The 22,005-nt window shown below is 42.0% G+C and overlaps 1 protein-coding gene across 1 annotated transcript in view; it reads right to left on the bottom strand.

Moving 5' to 3' along the window:
* The window catches only part of LOC124606230 (acetylcholinesterase-like), a 176,200-nt gene that overhangs the window by 33,884 nt on the left and 120,311 nt on the right, over positions 1–22,005 (bottom strand). The window contains exons 6-7 of the mRNA XM_047138206.1: positions 6,967–7,117; positions 2,170–2,351 (exon numbers count right to left, since the gene is read on the bottom strand). Coding sequence (XP_046994162.1) covers positions 2,170–2,351; positions 6,967–7,117 — 333 coding nt within the window. The remainder of the gene's footprint in view (positions 1–2,169; positions 2,352–6,966; positions 7,118–22,005) is intronic.

A 22,005-nucleotide genomic window follows, 5' to 3' on the forward strand; every position in this document is an offset into this window, starting at 1 on the left:
ACAATTTTACGACAACCACTTAGTTAACAACCTAAAACGTAACAAACATTAAACCTGGAACGAATCTTTAGTTCTGCAGGGATATGTAAGCTATAGTTGAATCTCCTGATTTTTTAAATTGAAAACGCTCAAGCTACAACAGTTGGAGCTACTGTAAGTTTTCCTTATCCCTAGCAGTCCCAACGCATTATCCATAAGCTACATTACCACAGTGAGATACGTCATGCCCGCTATGAAGAGATAATGAATTATGAACAGGTTCCAGAGCATGAAAATATCTTTTAGCACATTCTTAGCGATATCAACGCACTTTAATAATGTACACTACCGACCGGCAGGGGGAGGCGAGAGGGGTGGGAGGCGAAGGTTATTTTAAGCCAGCATAAAAATGTTTAAAAAGGTAACATTCGTTAAGATTTTGATGTCTAAGTATCTAAGTAATGTCTTGAACATAGAATACTCAATATGACTTACACGGAGGAAAGTGACATTTACTACTACGACATACATTTTTGGGTTAAATTTAACAGAAAAAAATTATGGAATCTGCTAGAAGAATTCATTAAAAATAATCAAACTTTTTTTCAAAATTTTGAAATTTAATGTAAATGACTACATTACAATATTTTCAAAAGGTTGGCACACAGTACCCCCTCCTCCTTGGTGCGGCGAAGGGAAAGCAAAGATGCTTCACGAATGAAAAACGGGATTGTAGATTTTTTCCGTATTGTCATATTTTGAAAGAAAGTTTTCTGTTGTAGGTTGCGGACTATTTTTGTAAAATTCTCAGGTATTTCTCCGGAGTCTGTTGTACTTTCTAATCTCAGTATGCCATGTGCGGAAAGTTCACTACGTGCACCAAAATCGCGGAAGACCCGTTGTTTTTCGGTCAGAAGACGCCAAACAAGTAGCTAATATTCAATACATGAATGATGTCTTTCCTCACCGATTCAGTATCCAATTTTGCAGAAAAAGTTTCATGCTATATTCCGATACACTCGGCGCAGAGTTTATCATCTTTCCCGAGTCGTTTTGATTAACTGAAGTAGAGTTTCGTTGTGTTCGTATATGCCACAAGTATGCATTGAATTGATGACCAAAATTGTTGTTCGATGGGGGACGAAAACATTAGTAGATAAGGGGATGGGCTACATTTATCGTGTTTCTCCTTAGGATAGTTAGATCACTTGAAAATTCTGTACACAAGAACCTCAGTACGTTTGTTATATATTTTCTGTATTACCACTGTAAACTGGAAATGCGATTTTTGTATCGAACATGTTCCTTTATTTAATACTTTTAATACAGCAATAAATATTTATCATCGGTAGAGGTCTCTGAAAAACTTTTTCATGTTTTTGGAAGAGTCACGGACGATTAAGAGCTCGCCTTGTTCTTAAATTGTTAAATAGCTAAAAGTAACTCTCTTATAACACTCTTTTATGGTACTCGTACTCCGGAAGGTGCTTATGTATCTGACGGTTACAACCGTTTTAGGGTAGTCCGTACACTTCTCTCTGATGGGAAGTTCTGTGTGCAGTTACTTAGTTGATGAGGTATTCTGTAAGCTAGTACCTCGTTCACTACTACAGGAAGTAACTGTATAGAATGCCCTCCGGAAGTAAAGTCAGATGGCTTCAAATGTTCCAAAATTATACAAGAGAATTTCATTGCTGATAGAGACGACCTTTGGTTCACCGAATTACCTTAACTGATGCCACAGGGGGAGCAATTTTTTTCTCTTAATCTATGCAGATTTGCACACGTGGGGTGATTTTCTAATCCGTCATTAATATCGATCACATCGGACTTCGTACAACTGAAAAGAGGCACTGTGTTAAATTACTCTGCAGAGAAAAAATTTTAGATGATCAGTTTGACCTCAGCTCTGGCATTTTTCGTGCTTCCACTATCATCAACGAGTGATTGAGCAGATTTTTATCTACAACTATTGGTCAGGTCAGTAGCAAAATTAGAATTCGTTGGACGATTATCCTATTAGTCTTCTTAGCGAAATTTGGTTGCATTGAGCTTCCGTTTGTCGGCAACGCTTTGACTTTCTTTAAATCCACATAGAGCAACCACATTGAGTGACCGAACACTTTTATTCACATTGAATAGATAACCATGAAAATAAGGAAGTAGTGTTAGAAGTAACTAATTACTCACAGGGATCAGAGTGTCTGGGTCGTCGGCAGAAATGGTGTTGTTGCCGAAGTAGAAGTCTTTCACCTTCCAGGCGGCCTCTGTCTGCTGTTCCACGGTAGGCAGGTGTAAGCTGGGACCTATCACAGCCGCGAAGTCTTTGTTCAAACCGGCTATCAGTTCCGGTCTCCCAAGAAGAATGTATCCTGAAATAAAACTAAAAAGAATCACCTAGAGCAGAGAACTACGATGTGTAGAATGACTAGGACTATAACTACGAAGCAGACTTAACAAACGCCCAGTCTACTGACGAGCACAATACACATACACTTTACCGAAGTGGGCAAGAGTGAAGATAAATCGATTAATACGGGAGAGAGTGTGTTCACACTAAGGAATACTGACACTAGACAACATTTACCAACATAGAACCCCTCTCAGATTTATAAACATCTAATAGCAAAAGTCAGTAACTTGGAACACGAAACAGGCACACATAAAGGACAGAGAAACCAACCTCCGAGACAACTCACACGTTGACACATAATATAGGGTGTTACCGTAAGAGCGTGCAAAAATTTAACTGCACGTAAAGGATGTTCCACTGATCAATTTGAGGTAGGGAACCTGGAATCGGGAAGGCAGCTTAAGGAGATAATGCTACGTACTTTTTTATTTGCGCTAGTTACAGTTAACGGCAAATATCTTAATTGACATAATTAACGTACTGTTTGTATTTTATCTTACAAAATATCTTCAAACTGACGGCCATCAACCTCAATGCAAGCATGACATCGGGGAACAATTTCTGACACCTCCTAACATATATCCCTAATGTGTTTCGAATAATATCACAGGCAGCTAATTTCATATCCGTATCCACTGAATCATGGACCTTGCCGTTGGTGGGGAGACTTGCGTGCCTCAGCGATACAGATAGCCGTACCGTAGGTGCAACCAAAACGGAGGGGCATCTGTTGAGAGGCCAGACAAACGTGTGGTTCCTGAAGAGAGGCAGCAGCCTTTTCAGTAGTCGCAGGGGCAACAGTCTGGATGATTGACTGATCTAGCCTTATAACACTAACCAAAACGGCCTTGTGGTGCTGGTACTGCGAACTGCTGAAAACAAGGGCAAACTACAGCTGTCATTTTTCCCGAAGGCATGCAGCTTTACTGTGTGGTTAAATGATGATAGCGTCCTCTTGGGCAATATGTTCCGGAGGTAAAATAGTCCGCCATTCGGATCTCCGGGTGGAGACTACCCAAGAGGATAGTGTTATCAGGATAAAGAAAACTAGTGTTCTACGGATCGGAGCATGGACTGTCAGATCCCTTAATCGGGCAGGTAGGTTAGAAAGTTTAAAAAGGGAAATAGATAGGTTAAAGTTAGATATAGCGGGAATTAGAGAAGTTTGGTGGCAGGAGGAACTAGACTTTTGGTCAGGTGAATACAGAGTTATAAATACAAAATCAAGTAGGGGTAATGCAGGAGTAGGTTTAATAATGAATAAAAGAACTTGGAGTGCGGCTAAGCTACTACAAACAGCATAGTGAACGCATTATTGCGACCAAGATAGACACGAAGCAAACGCCTACTACAGTAGTACAAGTTTACAAGCCAACTAGCTCTGCAGACGACGAAGAAATTGATGAAATGTTGTTGTTCTTGTGGTCTTCAGTCCTCAGGCTGGTTCGATGCAGCTATCCATGCTACTCTAACCTGTGGAAGCTTCTTCATCTCCCCATACCTACTGCAACCTACATCCTTCTGAATCTGCTTAGTGTATTCATCTCTTGGTCTCCCTCTACGATTTTTATCCTCCATGCTGCCCTCCAATACCAGATTGGAGATCCCTTGATGCCTCTGAATATGCCCTACAAAGGGATTCCTACTACTAGTCACGTTGTGTCACAAATTTTTCTTCTCTCAAATTGCATTCAATATCTCCTCATTAGTGATGTTATCTACCCATCTAATTTTCATAATTCCTCTGTAGCATCAGATTTTCAAAACTTCTATCCTCTTCTCGACTAAACTGTTTATCGTCCACGTTTCACTTCCATATATGGCTACACTCCATACAAGTACTTTCAGAAACGACTTCCTGACACTTAAATCTATACTCGACGTTAACGAATTTCTCTTCTTCAAAAACGCTTTCCTTGCCATTGCCAGTCTACATTTTATATCCTCTCTACTTCGACCATCAGCAGTTATTTTGCTCCCTAAATAGCAAAGCTCCTTTACTCCTTTAAGTGTCTCATTTCCTAATCTAATTCCCTCAGCATCACCAGACTTAATTCGACTGCATTCCATTATAATCCTTTCGCTTTTGTTGATGTTCATCTTATATCCTCCTTTCAAGACGCTGTCCATTCCGTTCAACTGCTCTTCCAAGTCCTTTGCTGCCTCTGACAGAATTACAATGTCATCGGTGAACCTCAAAGTTTTTATTTCTTCTCCATGGATTTTAATGCCTACTCCGAATTTTTCTTCTGTTTCCTTTACTGCTTGCTCAATATACAGATTGAATAACATCGGGGAGAGACTATAACCCTGACTCACTCCCTTCCTAACCACTGCGTCCCTTTCATGTCCCACAACCCTTATAACTGCCGTCAGGTTTCTGTACAAATTGTAAATAGCCTTTCGCTCGCTGTTTTTTACCTCTGACACCTTCAGAATTTGAAAGAGAGCATTCCAGTCAACATTGTCAAAAGCTTTCTCTAACTCTACCAATGCTAGAAATGTAGGTTTGCCTTTCCTTAATCTATCTTCCAAGATACGTCGTATGGTCAGTATTGTCTTACGTGTTCCAACATTTCTACGGAATCTAAACTGATCTTCCCAGTGGTCGGATTCTACCAGTTTTTCCATTCGTCACTAAAGAATTGGCGTTAGTATTTTGCCGCCGTGACTTATTAAACTGATAGTTTGGTAATTTCCACATCTATCACCTCCTGTTTTCTTTGGAATTGGAATTATTATATTCTTCTTGATGTCTGAGGGTATTTCGCCTGTCTCATACATCTTGATCACCAGGTGATAGAGTTTTGTCAGGAATGGCTCTCCAAAGGCCGTCAGTAGTTCTAATGGCATTTTGTCTACTCCCGGGGCCTTGTGTCGACTCAGGTCCTTCATAGCTCTGTCAAACTCTTCGCACAGTATCATATCTCCCATTTCATCGTCATCTACATCCTCTTCCATTTCCATAATATTGTTCCTAAGTACATCGCCCTTGTATAGACCCTTTATATACTCGTTCCACCTTTCTGCTTTCCCTTCTTTGCTTAGAAGTGGTTTTCCATCTGAGATCTTGATATTCATACAATAGGTCTCTCTTCTCCAAAGGTCTCTTTAATTTTCCTGTAGGCAGAATCTATCTTGCCCCTAGTGAGATAAGCCACTACATCCTTACATTTGTCCTCTAGACATCCCTGCTTAGCCATTTTGCATTTCCTGTCGAACTCATTTTTGAGACGTTTGTAATCCTTTTTGCCTGTTTCATTTACTGCAGTTTTATATATTCTCCTTTCATCAGTTAAATTCAGTATATCTTCTGTTACTCAAGGATTTCTACTAGCCCTCGTCATTTTACCTACTTGATCCTGTGCTGCCTTCACTTTTTCATCCCTCAGAGCTACCCATTCTTCTTCTATTGTATTTCTTTCCTCCATTCGTGTCAGTTGTTCCCTAATACTCTCCCAGAAACTCTCTACAACCTCTGGCTCTGTCACTTTATCCAAGTCCCATCTCCTTAAAGTCACACCATATTGCAGTTTCTTCAGTTTTGATATCCAGTACATAACCAATAGATTGTTGTCAGACTCGACATCTGCCCCTGGAAATGTCTTACATCTTAAAACTTGGTTCCTAAATCTATGTCTTTCCATTATATAATCTATCTGATACCTTCTAGTATCTCCAGGCTTCCTCCATGTATACAACCTTTTACTGTGATTCTTGAACCAAGTGTTACCTATGATTAAGCTATGATCTGTGAAAAATTCTACCAGGCTATTACTAATGTAGAGTTTTCTTCAGAAAGGTGTATTCCAGCTGTTTATATGTATTTCTAATACTGTGTCACGTGAAACTGAGGACTGAGTCCTGATGGGGAACATCCTGATACTTTTCTGAAGTCATCAATCACAGCTGAAACGTAAGCAAACATTCGGAGTATTTTGGGGATACGTTCAAAATACATAGGTGTAATTTAGAACAAGAAACGTTTAATGGACACAAAATGTTAATAAGGGGATGAAATGGACTGTCACTATTATTTGGGGTAGATGGTGGTGGTGATTCAAGGGTTGGAGTGGGGGAAGATACAGCCATTAACTATAGATGCATTACCTTATAAGATCTCTTTCATTTAAAAGGTTTTAGTTTTCGTACATTAATGAAATATGCCACTAACTCTGATACAAATGCCGTGACCACCAGAATGACAAGAGTCAGCTGTTGGAACAAATACTGGAAGGCGCAAAGAAGTTACAGAAAATTTATCCGAAACTATTGAAGACGTCGAAATGACCACATCCGCCGCCGACAAGAAAAAGAATACCATCAAATCTGTCGCCGCACACTCTCTACTGGACGGACCTGCAGTGTTTTGTGGTTGCAGACTGAACTTCAGCATTGACATCAATGATTCGTTTACCCACGGTAACGGATGGTTAACAGTTGCTGTTGTACGTGGTGGTACAGGCGTACCCAATGTATCCGGACTGGAAAGCTTCGTTGATCGTGACATCATAGCCTATGGAACATATCATATCACAGCTACGACTCGGATGGGGTAGACAAGGAATACGTACCAGTTTCGGCAGAAGCAGTGCCCATCATGATTGGCACGTTGTTGAAACGGCCGTCTATGAGCATCTGATTGGGGGACTCAGTAACTACAGCACCCTCCACATCTGGCTCGATATTTGGTTCCCACGGATGGTGTATAATTTGCTTCTTTTCCTAAAATGCATCAAAAGAAAATATAAGTCACACTTACAGCCTTTTAAGAGATGTAGGTACCAAATCTTTGCACAGCAATAAGTGTTACTTCGCAGTGTTCACAACATTACGCGTTTTTATCTTGTGGAACAAATGCCTAGTGACAATAGGCATTTTAAATGAGAGAATTGTTTCACCAATGTAATTATAAGTCAATTTTGAAATGTCAGATGCTGGTTAAGAATTTTTCACATCGGCTGCAGTTGTTTTACTTGCTGGCAGTCACCATGTTTTAGTTATTTTTGCACAGAGTACAAAAACAGCGCAAGTACTGAGCACCGTGCGACAAGAGATGGCAAAGTACACCGTGAAGTGATACCCACTGTTGCAATGGAAATATTAATTAAAGAAATAAAGGAACTGATATTCTCGTAATGTGTCTAGTAATAGATGCTGTGACCGGAGAAAATTATTTGATCACTCAGCTATTGTTATTTCAAATTTGATGTGGGAAAGCAGCTGCTGCCCCTGTGTGTCCTAGAAAGTAAAATTAGGATCTCCTTTCTACCCCACAACATCCAAATATATATTGTCTGTTTGAATTTTGTACTCATCTTGTATTGAGCAAGACAAAAGTTGTCATGTATCACAAGTGCAGCAGTTACAATTCGGATGGAGCAGACACAGAATTTGAATTTCCATAAATTATTACTACTTCGATCACTTACGAATCATGTTCAGACATATAATTAAAGAAGAAGTAGTAACAACTATCTGTGTAGGTAGATAATAAGAACTGAAATGCTTTAAACTTTAAAGTTCTTGAAACTGTACCTTACTACTCACAAACTGAAAAAGTTAGTCATTTTTGTATAAGAATTCAGAGATAAGGTTACAGTAAAGGAAAGGGTGCTGTACCAAACCTGTAACAGCGTTTAGTGGTATCGAGCAAGTTATTATTTCCAGAATAACCTCGTACACATCAGAGTGTCATGGATGATGACGTTGATGCTGGCGATGTATTTATGTGACTGCATCAATGGAGGGTCTCTAGCACCGGCAATAAAATTTTGAGTTGGGTGTGGGTTAAAGTCGTAGGATACAAAAATTTAACTTTAGTTGAAAAATAATAAAAATGGCCTGATGACATGCGTATATACACACCACAAATAAAAAATCGTCAAAGAACATTCATTTTCCAGATCCAAGACTTACAGAAAAAAGGAAGAAGCAGTGTGAAGGATTAAAATAACACAGAAGATAGCTCTTTCAGACAGATTGCTGGAATATAAAGGATGTGCCAGCCGCTCTGAAACACACTAAGATTTCCAGGCTAAATCTGAGGCTGGAGACCAAAATCTTCACAAAATTGTCAAGGTTTATCACACTCGTATCACACTTGACCACTCATCACATAAGATAAAGAGCAGGTCTCCACCTAAATTTGCATCTGCTGTCTCAGCACAATAAAAAGTGCTCTCAGTTTAAAGGTAGCGTATTATGATTTCGACAGCGTATGTCAGGGGACAGTGCCCATTCAGAGAGAGGTCAGGGTCACTTGATCCAAGAAGAGCGACCAATGTGAGGGACGCTTTGGCCAGTTTGTTGGCTCTGCCACCAATTGCTTAGTGTACCTCTCCGCCAGCCATTTATCCTCCCACAGTGTCACAGTTCTGAGTCAACAGCAGAATGACTGCAGGGGGGGAAGGGAAACTATGCCACGTTTTGTCCCCTGTAGCACCCTTTCGCTGCTTGGTCTGCTTGATTATTTATCCGAATTTCCGCGGGCGCTGATACCCAGCGCGGAGATACAAACTTCCCTTGCAACTGAGAAAGAAGCAGATTTTCTTCAATTTATTGTAACATTTTCTCTGAATAGTACAATTGTTGTAACATTATAGGGCACTAAGGAAATTTTAGCAAACAATGAACTTATTGTTGTAAAAACACATCATTTGCTCCAGAGCCTTCGAGATCTCTGTGGCAAATACGGTGTATTCATTCGAAAGTCAAACCCTGAAGACGCGGTTGTGAAACACTACTGAACAGTCGAGAATGTCCCTTTGCTTTGAAACGCCAGTTGATTTTAAAACCTTGATGCATATCCAAAAAGCTATAAAAGAAAGAAGTGCGATCTTTATGAAACTCCGTCGAATCGGAAATATCTGTGAGCCTCTTTAGGAGCCAAGGTGGAGATCTGCCCCAACCTTGGTGTAAGATATCAAAATCAGACGTAGCCAGCTATAAGAGGCAATCCGTCCTACTGAATGAGGCCTTTATCTCTAGACCAAATGAGACTCGCAGGAACCTCACTGTGCCCTTAACATGAGGAGCATCGTGGCTCATTCTTACCCCAGTAAAGTGCAAAACAGAGCGTTAACATTTAGAAAAGCCGCACACAGATTTTTCGGTTGAGAAATTAAAACCTCTCCTCTCCGCCAACTCTTCCAAACTTCTAATAGTCTGCAGCAATTGATGAGTTGTTGCTGTAACGCTGGAGGAGGAACAGAAGATGGAGAAACGTCTACAAACAACCAACACTGAACAGGTCTTATTAATGTCAACGTTGTATCATTGATAACTACAACGAAGACTGTCACACTGTAAAAAACTTGGGGGACATGGTTCTCTTGTTCAGGTCGATTATGGAGGACGTCGCCGATTCGATATTTAAAATGGAGATTTTTTCTTTTGTTTTTTTTCCTTAGTCATCAATGTTGTGACTGGTTTGATGCGGTCAGCCACGAATTCCTCTCCTGTGCTAACCTCTTCATCTCAGAGTAGCACTCGCAACCTACTTCCTCAATTATTTGCTAGATGTACTCCAATCTCAGTCTTCCTCTACAGTTTTTGCCCCTCTACAGCTCCCCCTAGTACCATGGAAGGCATTTCCTCATGTCTTAACATTGTCTTATCATCCTATCCCTTCTCCTTATCGGTGTTTCTCACGTATTCCTTTCCTTTCCGATTCTGCGCAGAACCTCCTCATTCCTTACCTTATCAGTCCACCTAATTTTCAACATTCGCCTGTAGCACCACATCTCAAATGCTTGGATTCTCTTCTGTTCCGCTTTTCCCACTGTCCATGTTTCACTACCATACAATGCTGTACTCCAAACGTACATTCTCAGTAATTTCGCAGTGCGGAGTGGCCGCGCGGGTAGAGGCACCATATCACTGATTGCGCGGCCCCTCCCGCCGGAGGTTCGAGTCCTCCCTCGGGCGTGTGTGTATTGTTCGTAGCATAAGTTAGTTTAGGTAGTGTGTAAGTCTAGGGACCGTGACCTTAGCAGTTTGGTCCCATAGGAATTCACTCACATTTGAACATAGAAATTTCTTCCCCAAATTAAGGCCGATATTTGTTATTAGTAGATTTCTTTTGGCCAGGAATTCCCTTTTTGCCATAGCTAGTCTGCTTTTAATGTCCTCCTTGCTACGTCCGACATTGTTTATGTTACTGCCTACGTAGCAGAATTCCTTAACATAATCTACTTCGTGACCATCAGCCCTGATGTTAAGATTCTCGCAGTTCTCATTTCTTCGATTTCCTCTCAATCCATACTCTGTACTCATAAGGCTGTCCATTCCAACCTGCAGATCATGTGATTCTTCTCCACTTTCACTTAGGATAGGAGTGTCATCAGCCAGTCATATCATTGATAGCCATTCACCTTGAATTTTAGTTCGATTCCTGAAGCAATCATATATTTCCGTCATAGACTCTTCGATGTAGAGATTGAACAGTGGTGGCGAAAGCCTACCTCCCTGTGTTACACCCCACTTAATATATTTAATCTATTTAATTCGTTCTCCACTCTTGTTATTCCCTCTTGGCTGTTGTACATATTGTATATGACACATCTCTTCCTATAGCTTACCCCTACTTTTCTCAGAATTTAAAACATCTTGCACTATTTTATATGTCGAACGCTTTTTCCAGATCAACATATCCTATGAACGTGTCCTGATGTTTCTTTAGTGTTCCTTCCATTATTAACCGCAACGTCAGAACTGCCTCTCCCGTGCCTTTATCTTTCCTAAAGGAAATTGATAGTCATCTAGCCAACCTCAATTTTCTTTTCCATTCTTCTGTATATTATTCCTGTAATTGACTTGGATGCATGAGCTGTTAAGCTGACTGTGTGCTACTTTTCGCACTTATCGGCTCTTTCCGTCTTCGGGATTGTGTGGATGATGCTCTTCCGAAAGTTATACGGTATGCCGCCAGACTGATACATTCTAGACACCAACGTAAATAGTCGTTTTGTTGCCACATCCCACAATGATTTTAGAAATTCTGATGGAATGTTAATTATCCCTTCTGCCTTATTTGATCTTAGCCCTCCAAAGCTCTTTTAAATGCACATTCTAATACTGGATCAACTATCTCTTCTAAAAATGGTTGAAATGGCTCTGAGCACTATGGGACTTACATCTGAGGTCATCAGTCCCCTAGAACTTAGAACTACTTAAACCTAACTAACCTAAGGACATAACACACATCCATGCCCGAGGCAGGATTCGAACCTGCGACCGTAGCAGTCGCGCGGTTCCGGGCTGAAGTGCCTAGAACTGCTCGGCCACACCGCCCGGCTGTCTCTTCTAAATCGACTCTTGTTTCTTCTTCTATCACATCAGAAAAATCTTGGCCCTCATAGAGGCCTTCAGAGTACACTTTCCACCTATCCGCTATCCCCTCTGCATGTAACAGTGGAATTCCCGTTGCACTCTTAATATTATCACCCTTGCTTCTAATGTCACCGAAGGATGTTTTGACTTTCCTATATGCTGTGTCTGTCATTCTGACGGTCATTTCTGTTTCGATGTCTTCATACTTTCCCTGGAGACATTTCGTTTTACCTTCCCTGAAATTCCTATTTATTTCATTCCTCAGCGACTTGTATCTCTCTATTCCTGAGTTTCCCGGAACATTTTTGTACTTGCTCCCTTCATCGATCAATTGAAGTATTTCTTCTGTTACCCATGGTTTCTTCGCAGTTACCTATATTTTCCTTCCCAAGTTCTGTGCTGGTCCTTTTTTGATACGTCCATTCTTCAAGCGTATCTCGTCATTCCTTAGTACTTCCGTATCCCACTTCTTTTCTTCCTGACTAATCTCTTAAATTTTAACCTATTCTTCACCACTACTACATTGTGATCTGAGTGTATATCTGCTCCAGGTACACTTTACAAGCCAGTATCTGATTTCGGATTCTCTGTCTGACCACGATGTACCACCTGGCCTTTTTCAAATATAACTGCTCCTCTTGTGATTCTTGAACAGAGTATTCGCTGTTACTGGTTGAAGATTATTTCAGAACTCAAGTACCCTTTCCCTCTCTCATTCCTTGTGCCAAGCCCATATTCCGCTGTAACCTTTTTTTCTGTTTCCCCTACAACTGCATTCCAGTCCCTGACGACTGTTAGATTTTCATCTCCCGTTACGTACTGTACTACCCTTTCAATATCCTCATGTATACCCGAATTATCGGTGTCGGTGTTGGTTTGCTTTCGATTCTGATGACAGTCACCCAATCACTGTAGTGTTCATTTTAACACGTTCTCTGCCCTATCTTCCTGTTCATAATGAATCCTACTCCCTTTATACCATTTTCTGCTGCTGTTGATATTGTTGCAGAAGAAGCAGAGTAGTTCCGGGGTGTAGTGGTTATGATATTAAACTGTAGCATGGAGGGTCGTGATTTCAAAACTCACCTAGATTGTTCAGTTTTAATTTCTATATTCTGTTCTAGTACGCTCTAGAAGTATCCACAAATGTCAAGAATCATTGTACTGGAATGTTCTGTAGCAGTATGTATACTGTATGTGTTCTGGCCGGAGCAGTTCGCTCCGCGCTGCTGTATGCGCAAGTGCTGAATAAACCTTCGTTAGGAGAAGTTAGTGTTCGTCACTGATCTAATTACACCTTCTTCCACGTGACATAATTCTGGTGGAGACCCTGGGTACTGGAACGTGTAGTAGCGCACATTATCTACGACACAGTGGCTCCCATCGGGCCACGACAGAGTATTCGTTTACGTGGCGAGAAACCCGAGTTCAAGCCATGTTCAACAGATCACGATCTATCGGAGACAGAAGAAGGAGTGGACGTTACGATGACGGCAACTGTGTGCCATCAATGAGACATCCTTTCGGTTTCTATGGTGACGATGGCCAAGATCCAAACATGTGGCTGAAGGTATATGAGCGTATAGATACATGTACAAAAGGGGATGACAAAGTGTGTTTGGCTATGGTATTTTTCTACTTGGTGCGCACTGCCAGGCAGTGGCATGAGAACGAGGAGAAGTTCACAAACTGGGAAATATTCCAGGCGCAACTGCGCAAGTATTTCGGCGACACACAATGATAGAAGAGCAAGGCTGAAGATAAATTAAAGTGCAGGGCACAGCTTCCAGAAGAAACTATAGCATCTTACATTCAAGACGTCTTGGAACTGTGTAAAATAGTGGATCCTAGAATGAAGGAGGGATATAAGGTTGCACATTTCATGATGGGTGTTGCTGAGGACATGTATCAAGCCCTAATCCTGAAGGAGGTTTGGACAGCAGACGACTCCTTAAAATGGTGAAAGTATATCGAGAAAAATGCATCAAAAAAGAATTACACGCAAGAAGTTCGAAAGGCTTCCAAACGTCGTATCGATTTCCGTGATGGAGGAAGCAACTGATTTCACAAGTATTCTTCGTCAGATAATGAGAGAGGAATTTCAGAAGGCACTTGTTTTGAACAGCGAGCAAAAAACCGACACGCTTCAAGAGGTCATAAGGGAGGAAGTGGAACAGACTTTGAACCCCATCTCTCGTCGTTAATTTCCCTTTGAAACGGTGAAAAAGTCGAGACCCAGACGGAGTTACGTTCCCGCAATGCCGCATGAGGAACCTGGTTGGGCACCAAGCAAGACTGACGTCTGGAGGACCCAGGATAACCAACCAGTATATTTCCACTGTGGACGACCGGGTCATGTGGTGCGCTATTATCGAGACAGGCGGCGGATATTTGATGACACCCGCGCCAGCAGACAGCAGACCTATCTTAGCCGACGACAACTCCGGGACGACAACGATGGACAAGAAGATGTGGGTGCAGGATGACGTAGATCACGATCGCCGCAAGCTAGCCGCTGGAGAGGACGCTCCCCAACACGCCGATCGATGTCTCCATCGCCGTTTAGAAGCTCCAGACGATTACCTAGCCGACACAGCCTGGAAAACTAAAGGGTGGAACCTTCCTTGGAAATGAGGCCTCCGAAGAGAAAAATCCTCCGCCGTCGATCACTACAAAAATGATAGTAAACTACGTCGATATCCTCATGGATGGCCCACCAGCCCAAGCTCTTGGATTCTGAAGCATCATATTCAGTTAATTCCTAGAAGTACCGTCGACAGTTGCAGAAAACCGTATTCGTCGACAACAAAACATCTCTACTGAAGGTGACTAATGGGAAATATGTAAAACCTACAGGAAGATGTACCATTCGTGTGGGTATAAGTGGCCATACACAGCCCTTACAATTCATCGTCTTACAAGAGTGTAGTCATGACGTCATTCTCGGATGGGGCTTTTTGAAAGCTTCTCAGGCAATTATACATTGTGGTCGCTCGTAGATTATGCTAGACGAAATGAGACACTGCGGACAAGAAGATGTGGAGACTATGTGTGCTGGATAAAGTGATCATTCCTGCATCAGCGCTAGAGAGGTAACTGTCACGTGTCATGCCATGCATCGCCCCAGTGATTTTGTAGTGGAATGTAAGAGAAGCATACCACTGAAGAATAACTTGGTCATCCCACCATCTGTCGTCTCGTATAAGAACGGATTCGGTGAATTGTGGATAGTTCACTGTCGCCGAGAACCGCAGATCCTTCCAAGACGCATGTGCGTAGCAAACGCTGAGCTGTTAATTAAGAACAGCTGAGTATCATAGAAATCTCCCATGCCGAGTCTGTGGGCGAAATTTGCGCTACCACTACAAGATCTTTTATCTCGACTATCAGCAGATCTCACTAAGTAACAACAGAATAAGCTACTTGCCATTCTTCAAGGGTTCTCCACAGGTGAAGAGCAAATTATACAAATCGACGGTGTAACACCGGATTAGCATTGGAGACCATCAACCAATAAGCCAGAGAGCATACCGCGTGTCAGCAACGGAACGTCGAATAATTCACGACGAGGTAGAGAAAATGATGAAGAATGACATCATTCAGCCTTCGCAGAGCCCATGGTCGTCATCAGTGGTCCTCTTCAGGAAGAAGGATGGCAGTTGAAGATTTTATGTTTATTACAGGAAGCTTAATATGATAACTAAGAAGAATGCTTACCATCTTCCACGAATTGACGATACACTAAATTTTCTGAAGGGGGCTAAGTTTTTCTCAACCATGGACATGTACTCGGGATACTGGCAGATCGAAATAGATGAGGCTGATCGTGAGAAAACTGCATTCATCACCCCTGAGGGCCTGTATGAGCTTAAGATAATGGCATTCGGTTTGTGTAATGCGCCAGCAACTTTTGAACGGATATCGATAACCTTCTAAGGCACCTATAGTGGACGATGTGTCTTTGTTATTTAGATCATTATAATGTTCTGAGAGACATTTGATGAACATATAAAAAGACTGAGGGCCGTTCTTATGTGTCTCCAACAAGGCGGACTGAAACTTAATCCAAGGAACTGTCTTTTTGGAGCAAAAGAAATCAGAGCACTAGGACACCTTGTGTCAAACGTAGGTCTGCGGTCAGACCCAGAAAAAGTGAGATCTATAATGGAATTTCCTATTATTAAAAGTATTAGAGATGTGATAAGCTTCCTCGGATTATGTTCTCATTACCGTCTTTTTAACAAAGACTTTTGTATCAAAGCTAGGCTGCTCCAAGAGTTGTTAAAAGCTGATGCCAAATTTATCTGGAGTGGTGCTCAACAAAATACTTTCGATGTGCTGAGAAAAGCTCTGACGACTGACACTGTACTTGGTCTGTATGATGAGAGAGCACCTACAGAACTACCCACAGGTGCCAGCGGGTATGGGATCGGTGCTATTCTGGTGCAAAGTTCGGATGGAAAAGAGAAGGTTATAGCCTATGCTCCTAGGACACATACAAAAATCGAGAGAAACTAGTCAACTACAGAAAGAGTATGTCTAGCTGTGATCTGTGCCATGTGTAAATTTCGACAGTATCTCTATGGAAGGCCTTTCACAGTTGTTACAGACCATCATTCACTTTGTTGGTAGTCGGATCCAACAGGACGAATAGCCAGGTGGGCACTACGTCTTCAAGTGCATGACATTACCATAGTATACAAAAGTGGAAGACAACACTAAGATGCCTATTGTCTCTCAAGAGATCCTATGCAAGACCATCAAGACTTTAATGAAGATAGTGACTGTCTCGCTGCACTCCAGGATCTCTCTGCTGAGCAGAACAAGGATGCCAAGATATCTCCAATTATGCTTGCCTTAAATTGGTCAGAGGATGCGAAAGAACAATTTAAGGTAGTTAATGGATTACTTTGCAAGAAAAACTTTGATCCGTTTGGATAGAGGTGGCTATCAGTTATTCCTAAATACATGCGCTTAGATGTTCTCCAGAAATTCCATGACACACCTGAGGCAAAGCATCTAGGATTTATTAAGACATAAGACTGATTCAGCAAGGGATTTTTCTGGCCAGATTTATTTAGGAGTGTCTGTCACTGTGTCGCACTGTCAAGAGTACCAGAGGAGAAAGGCAGTTCCTCAGGATCCACCTGACTGGAACGACCTCATCGGGCGATTTTCAAAGTCCGCTAGTGGCAATAGATGTATTATTGTTTGCACTGATTATCTGACACGCTATGCCATTAGAAAAGCCATGAAAACAGCCGAAGCATCCGAGATAGCGAAATTCATCGTGGAAGACATTGTATTAAAACACGGTGCCCTAAGGTCGTTAATTACGGATCGAGGGAAAGTTTTTCATTCGAATCTTGTGACAGAGATAAACCGTCGGTGCAACATTACTCATCACATGATGACTGCCTACCATCTGCAGACTAACGGGCCAACTGAACGACTTAATAAGACCTTGGCCGACTTGCTATCAACGTTCGTCAGTGTTGAGCAACTGGGATAAGGTGCTACCTTTCGTGAACTTTGCCTACAATACCGCCAAACAAGACACCACAGGAATTACGCCATTTTTCCAGGTGCATGGGCGTGAGGCGACTACGACGATGGACACTGTGTTTCCGTTACATCCTGATGACGAGGACGACGACAACATCGGGCAGGTGTTAACCAGAGCTGAAGAAGCTCGGCAGTTAGCTCGGTTCCGCACGTTGCAGGCTCAAGAAAACGATCGCCGAAGGTATGACGCGAGCCACCGCCCTGTTGTCTATCAGCCTGGTAACTTCGTCTGGATCTTCACTCCTGTTCGGAAGGTTTCTGTCTCTGAGAAGCTCCCCAGGCGCCACCCTGGTCCTTATAAGGTTGTAAGACAGTTGTCTGATATTTCTTATGAAGTTCAAGATTTCGACCCCGACACAAGACGACGAAAGATCAAAGATATGGGCCATGTCCTTCAAATGAAGCTCTATAAGGATCCTGCAAACCAGGGTAAATTCGAAGCTCCAGCGACAGGCGACAAGCGGAAAGGTGACGAAGAGCATAGCGGCAAAAGAAGTTGTAAGAAGATCACCGCCAGGGCGAGAATCAGTCATCAGGAGTCGGAGTATGCAGGACCGACGACTCATTTCCATTGGTACTTGCGGTGCTATTTTGTTTCTATTCCCGCTTGTACTTTCCATAGTTGTGGAAACTCACAACAGTCTTCACCAAACACATGTGTTGTAGCATTCATACAAACACCGTTCGCCATCTTCCCAAATTTTCGGTCAGGAAAACTTTCTGGTAAACGCGTCAAACATCCTCTACGTTTGACAAACTTGTCAAACATCAGCGTGCTCCTTTATGAAGGACATGATGTTCGCCATTGGCTGTAGAAAATTATTTGTTCTCCTTCAGTTTTGCAGTTTAGGCCTTTAGACCACTGTCAAGTGGTACTGCGTACGATTTCGTTTCAGAACATATTAACTCCTAAAACCTTCCGACACCTGCCAGCATGTCATCGCCAGAGCTAAGCTTTTTCACTTTAGGAATACTGTAACAAACAGTAAGCGGCTAAATGTTCGGCAAACATACAGAAGTTGACAAATTGTTTGATCGTTTGCAGGGGCCTTAACTCTGACGAAATATTGCGCCATAGTCTGGGCAAAGTTTCTCGGGTTAGTCTAGAGACTTCCGTTCCCTATTGCAACAGCCACTTTGCTTCTCCCACCTCTCCCAGAAAACCTCCAAATGACCTTCTATACGACTGAACTTTCAGTGGAACAGTTTGTGATGTTTCCACGATTATTTGTCACCATTTCTAATAATTAAGTGGCATTTCACCTTTGCAGCCCGAAAGGCTGCGAAGTTCTTTGCAATTGGCCGGTCCTTGAACCTACCGTCAACCATTTGCCTGGCTTTGACTTTTGAGTGGCCTCCATGCCACCACCAAATGAAAGGCTGCCATTTTAGCCGGCCAGTAGGTGTCTACATCTGCAACTACATGATTACTCTGCCTGGTAGCGGATTCATCCAACCAACTTCGAGCTATTTCTCTACCGTTACGCTTTCGAACACCATGGGGAAAAACAAATACTTAAATAGTCCCGAGCGAGCTCTGACTTCTCTCTGTAGTAAATTTTGTTTTTTGGTAGGTAGTTTATTTTTTAAAGTTTAGGGGGATAGGAACTCGTGAATGAGACTACCCCTGATTCTCGATCCGAAGTAAAATTGCCAAAAGAAAATTTATATCTTTGTGAACAAATTTCTATTAAAGTTTTCTAAGTCGCCAGAAGAAAGTGTTTTTTATGCAGTATTGAGGATGTAACTTTTCACGACTGCATCGGACAATATGAGTCAATTTACTACAGAAATAAGAACCTTGGATAATTTTTGAGATTTAACAGAGTGAATTTGCTTTTAGAATCCCTTTTTATCTAATTTTACAGTAGGCTGTGTAGATCTTCGTTTTCTCTTGATAGCTGCTGTCTCCGTTGATTTTCTCCCTCCGATTCTTGAAGTAGGTAGGTATGGAAATGATTTTTTTTTCTAACTCTTGATCTTGCTGTTTTTCATATTCATTTATTGCTTGTACTTATTTACGACCATACGAAATTGAGTTGCAATGAAATCTGACATTATCGAATTTCTAACTGGTCAATATCATTTACAAGAATACATCAGTCACTTGCACTGTTCCTATGAACTGCTCTACGTGTTATCACAGTATGAGATCTTAATTGCAACTGCTGCCGCTCTCGACTGGCGGACGTCTATCAACGCTACCGCACCTCTTTGGTCAGAGATAGCAATGCCTTGTCTTCGCTGCTTCCGACCAAAGAGCGCGTTTACAAGAAAATTTATTTATTTATTTTAATATTTATTTACAAAAATGATAATTTAAATAATTAATTGCGTAATTTCATTTGAAATAAAAAAATAAACATTTTCCTTTTTCGTCATTTGCGTCAGTGGGGAGGGTTCTGTTCCACTACATCTCGTTTTATTGTGATGATCAGATCTCCCTGTGTAGATTTGCACTAGCAAAATATTTTCACAATCTGAGGAGAGAAGCGTCTGCCACAACGAGAAACGCTTTTGTTTTAATGATTCCCATCACAGTTCACATATCATATCTGTGGCACTCTTTCCCGTTTTTGGCAATAATACAAAACGCCCTGCCACTCTTTCAACTATTTTGATGTCCTATTTGATGCGCATCCCACAACGCATAACAATATTCCAGAAGCAAATGGAGATTTGTAAAACAAGCAGTCTCTTTAGAGACTGTAAAATGGATGTTTCAGTGGCGTAATGAATAGTCTTGGTAATATGATCGACCCATCCTTAGACACTGCCACAGTGCATAAACACAAAAGTAGGCTGTAAAGCACCCAGTCTTCCCTACTGAGCACTCAAATTGGCTGCTGCCTTTTGGGTACCAATCTGTTTGGCAGGTGAGTGCAGATCGAGAAATGGTCACTTGACTGCAAGCCGTTGATCACATCCCATTCAGTGTGTGCAAAGGCTCGGAAGTATACCAAGTGGTCAATAGCAATGAACGACCCTCTTGAAGTGTTGATGTGTGGGCAGTGCTCTCTGGTTAATTTATACTCTTGCTATGACTTTACGAGGCCCTCAATCGGTGTATTCGACGGCCATGTAGGTGCAGAAACACAAAAAGCAATCTCTGTGTTAAAATCTCCATAATGGTGTGAGGGTGGGAGAGCTGAGAGTGAGTTCGCTGAGAGCCAATGCATCCATTACTTCATGTTGGGGCAGGTTGAGGGACCATATTGTAAATCTATGTTGCGCATGCACTGATACAGCAACTGCTTGTAAGCTGGTGGATAGGGGCAGAGGCGACGAGTCTTATTAACGCTTATGAGAATAGCCGCTCCTGTATTAAATTTAATCTCACGAAGATTGTCATTTTTGAGGAAGAGGTAGCCGCACAAACCAGGAGCATGTAATCGTCTAAAACTGGAGACAGATAACTGTGCATCTCTCCAGCCCTCGCATACTGCTCAATGTGAAGTGGTCCGTGGTCTGCACTCAGGTGACCATTTTGCAGTCTCGACTTACATGCTAAACGTATTGGTGCCTAACAAGCAGCGGTAAGGATGGTCAGACTGGATACTTTACAGTACTGTCAGGTGACATAAACAGTTAATCAGTCACAATTACTGTCTCCTACTGTCCGCGGCTCGCGTTCTTGCGGTAGCGTTCTCGCTTCCCGCGCACGGGGTCCCGGGTTCGATTCACGGTGGGGTCAGGGATTTTCTCTGCCTCGAGATGACTGGGTGTTGTGTGCCATTATATCATCCTCATTCACTCGCAAGTCGCCGTAGTGGCGTTAAAGAACTTGTGGAGCGGCGGCCGAACCGCCCCGCGAGGGGTCTCCCGGCCACCAATGCCAGACGCTCATATATATATATATATGTCACTTAAGATAATGCACAAAGCAGGCAGTGATTATTTTAGGCCTAAAGGAGAGTATGTGAAAAGATGGACTTTCAGAGAAGTTTGTGGCTTTTGCCGAGTGGTACTATGGTGCCAAAGCTCACTAAAAGGCTCAGTAAATACTGTATTTACCATAATCAACTGCTAAATGATACCACATTCTAGTCACAAAGCTCTGAATATGAGACGTAAACACAGAACATAACGAAACACATACGAACTGACCAAGCGCCATTTTCGGGTAGAAGAATACAACTTGGCCAAAGACATAGTGGAGAAGCTTTCAGATGCAGAAAGGTATAGACATAGTTACGAAACGAGGTATCTATAGCTTCAGCTATCCACTTCCAAAGCCACCTAAGTATTATAGCGACTCCATGTTGGTGTTTCTTGCTGTAGAAAACCTTTGTCACCTTCTGCTAATAATGCTAAATTATTCTGTCACACAGTGGAAGCTGCAATGCTAGGCAAGCGATGCAGTGACAGTTGACTGAAACAAAAACACAATCATATAGTATTACAAAACAAGAATCTGACAGTGCATGTTCCATAACTTGATAGTGGGTGGCAGCTACTGATTTTCAAAGGGTATTGTAACACCAAAAGCTGTCCTTTTATAGGGCACTGCTTGACACTGTCTGCCAGATACAAGATCTCAAAACTGCAGTGGAATACTAGTAGCTCTCAGCTTATATGTACAATGTATTTCGGCATTAATACATTGTTCTTAAACTACAGGGCTCTGAAAACAGTATTCTAAAACCAACAGCTGGCCATTTGTAAGTGGGAGAATGTTGGCCACCCTGTAGTGGCACGGAATACAATGGATTGGA

The sequence above is a fragment of the Schistocerca americana genome, chromosome 3, assembly GCF_021461395.2.
Source record: "Schistocerca americana isolate TAMUIC-IGC-003095 chromosome 3, iqSchAmer2.1, whole genome shotgun sequence".
In the NCBI taxonomy this organism is placed as follows: domain Eukaryota; kingdom Metazoa; phylum Arthropoda; class Insecta; order Orthoptera; family Acrididae; genus Schistocerca; species Schistocerca americana.